Consider the following 1727-nt stretch of genomic DNA (forward strand, 5'->3'; position numbering starts at 1 on the left):
AAAGGAGATGCTAATTGGCCCATTTATTAAGAAGAGCTAATTTTTGTTTGTGAGATGTTGGTTACTCCATAGTTTAGACATGAGCATGGCGGTCATGTCCCTCAAAGGATGAAGGCTATCCTCTGAAATCTTCTGCTTTCCTTCACTAATCATGGTACTCATGAACTGACTTCCCCCATTTTGGGTAACTTCTGTTTGTTTCCGTAGTGTGTTCCACCTAAACTTACTTACGCGTAAGAGAAGCTTTGTTTATCCTACTTTTAACTCCCCTTCACTTACAGGTTTGTGTCTTCTGTGTCTGGTGACTGGGTCCATATTCACTCTCCCACTTTTTCATGATCTTGTGGACTCATCATGTTCCTCCTCACGCTTTTTGGATCAGGAGTTTTCACCACGGAGCGGGGTGGATGTAGGAGAGGGAGAAATGTTCATCAGAAACTTCTGGAGAGCTTTTCCAAATATAGTGGGTTTGCTTCCCCCTCCCCTGAGCATATCAAAACCTTGGCTAGGAAATGTATATTTTAAGAAGGTTTACATGTAAGTCTAAGGTCAATTCCCTGTGTCCTGTGACCGCTGTGCTGAAGTGAAGGTCTCTAATCCTTTGGTTCTTCCAAAGGCACTTCTTTCATCACAGCAGTAGCTCGTGTTTGCCACTGGGGTGAAATAACGTTTCCATTCACTGAAGATAGTGGTTGGGGAGTGCATGAACGTTTGCAGCCATAAAAACTAAACTTGCACTTACATATGATGCCCACAAACTCTTAAACCCTCAATGATGCAGAGTAGCCTTATCCAATAGCTCCTTTTTCACTTGCTTTTCTCTCAGGGGTTTTCCCTGGACAGACTCCTTAGATGACTGGAGGCAAGCAGGATGGCAGAGGCCAACAGCAGCGTTTTGGAAGGCTTCATCCTGATGGGTATATCTGACCATCCCCAGCTGGAGATAGTCTTTTTCATAGTCATTCTCTTCTCTTACTTGCTGACCCTCATTGGGAATTCAACCATTATCCTGCTTTCCTGCCTGGATGCCCGGCTCCACACGCCCATGTATTTCTTCCTCAGCAACCTCTCCTCCCTGGACCTTGCTTTTACTACTAGCTCAGTCCCCCAAATGCTGATGAACCTATGGGGACCAGAGAAGACTATTAGCTATGCTGGCTGTGTGATCCAGCTCTATGTTTTCCTCTGGCTAGGGGCCACTGAGGCATTCCTGCTGGTGGTGATGGCGTTTGACCGCTTTGTGGCAGTCTGCCGGCCCCTGCACTACACCACCATCATGAGCCCTCGGCTCTGCTGGCTGCTGGCTGCCGTTGCGTGGTTGGGCGGCTTGAGCAACTCTGTGATCCAGTCCACGTTCACTCTGCAGCTCCCGTTATGTGGGCACCGGAGAGTGGACAACTTCCTGTGTGAGGTGCCTGCCATGATCAAACTGGCCTGCGGAGACACAAGTCTCAATGAGGCGGTGCTCAACGGTGTCTGCACCTTCTTCACTGCTGTCCCACTCAGCCTCATCCTGGTCTCCTACTGCTACATAGCTCAGGCGGTGCTGAAGATCCGCTCAGCTGAGGGACAGAGAAAGGCCTTTAACACCTGCCTTTCCCATCTGGTGGTGGTGCTCCTGTTCTATGGGTCTGCCATCTATGGGTATCTCCTTCCAGCCAAGACCAGCAACCAAGACCAGGGCAAATTCATTTCCCTCTTCTACTCTGTGGTCACGCCAATGGTGA

The 1727-nt window shown here is 48.9% G+C and overlaps 1 protein-coding gene across 1 annotated transcript in view; it reads left to right on the plus strand.

The window, feature by feature from the left end:
* Window positions 1-842: 842 nt before the first annotated feature.
* Window positions 843-1727, plus strand: part of LOC115299986 (olfactory receptor 2C1) — a 1162-nt gene continuing 277 nt past the window's right edge. Inside the window, exon 1 of the mRNA XM_029949530.1 lies at window positions 843-1723. Coding sequence (XP_029805390.1) covers window positions 872-1723 — 852 coding nt within the window. The 5' untranslated portion in view covers window positions 843-871. The remainder of the gene's footprint in view (window positions 1724-1727) is intronic.

This window comes from Suricata suricatta, chromosome 8, assembly GCF_006229205.1.
Source record: "Suricata suricatta isolate VVHF042 chromosome 8, meerkat_22Aug2017_6uvM2_HiC, whole genome shotgun sequence".
Classification (NCBI taxonomy): Eukaryota; Metazoa; Chordata; class Mammalia; order Carnivora; family Herpestidae; genus Suricata; species Suricata suricatta.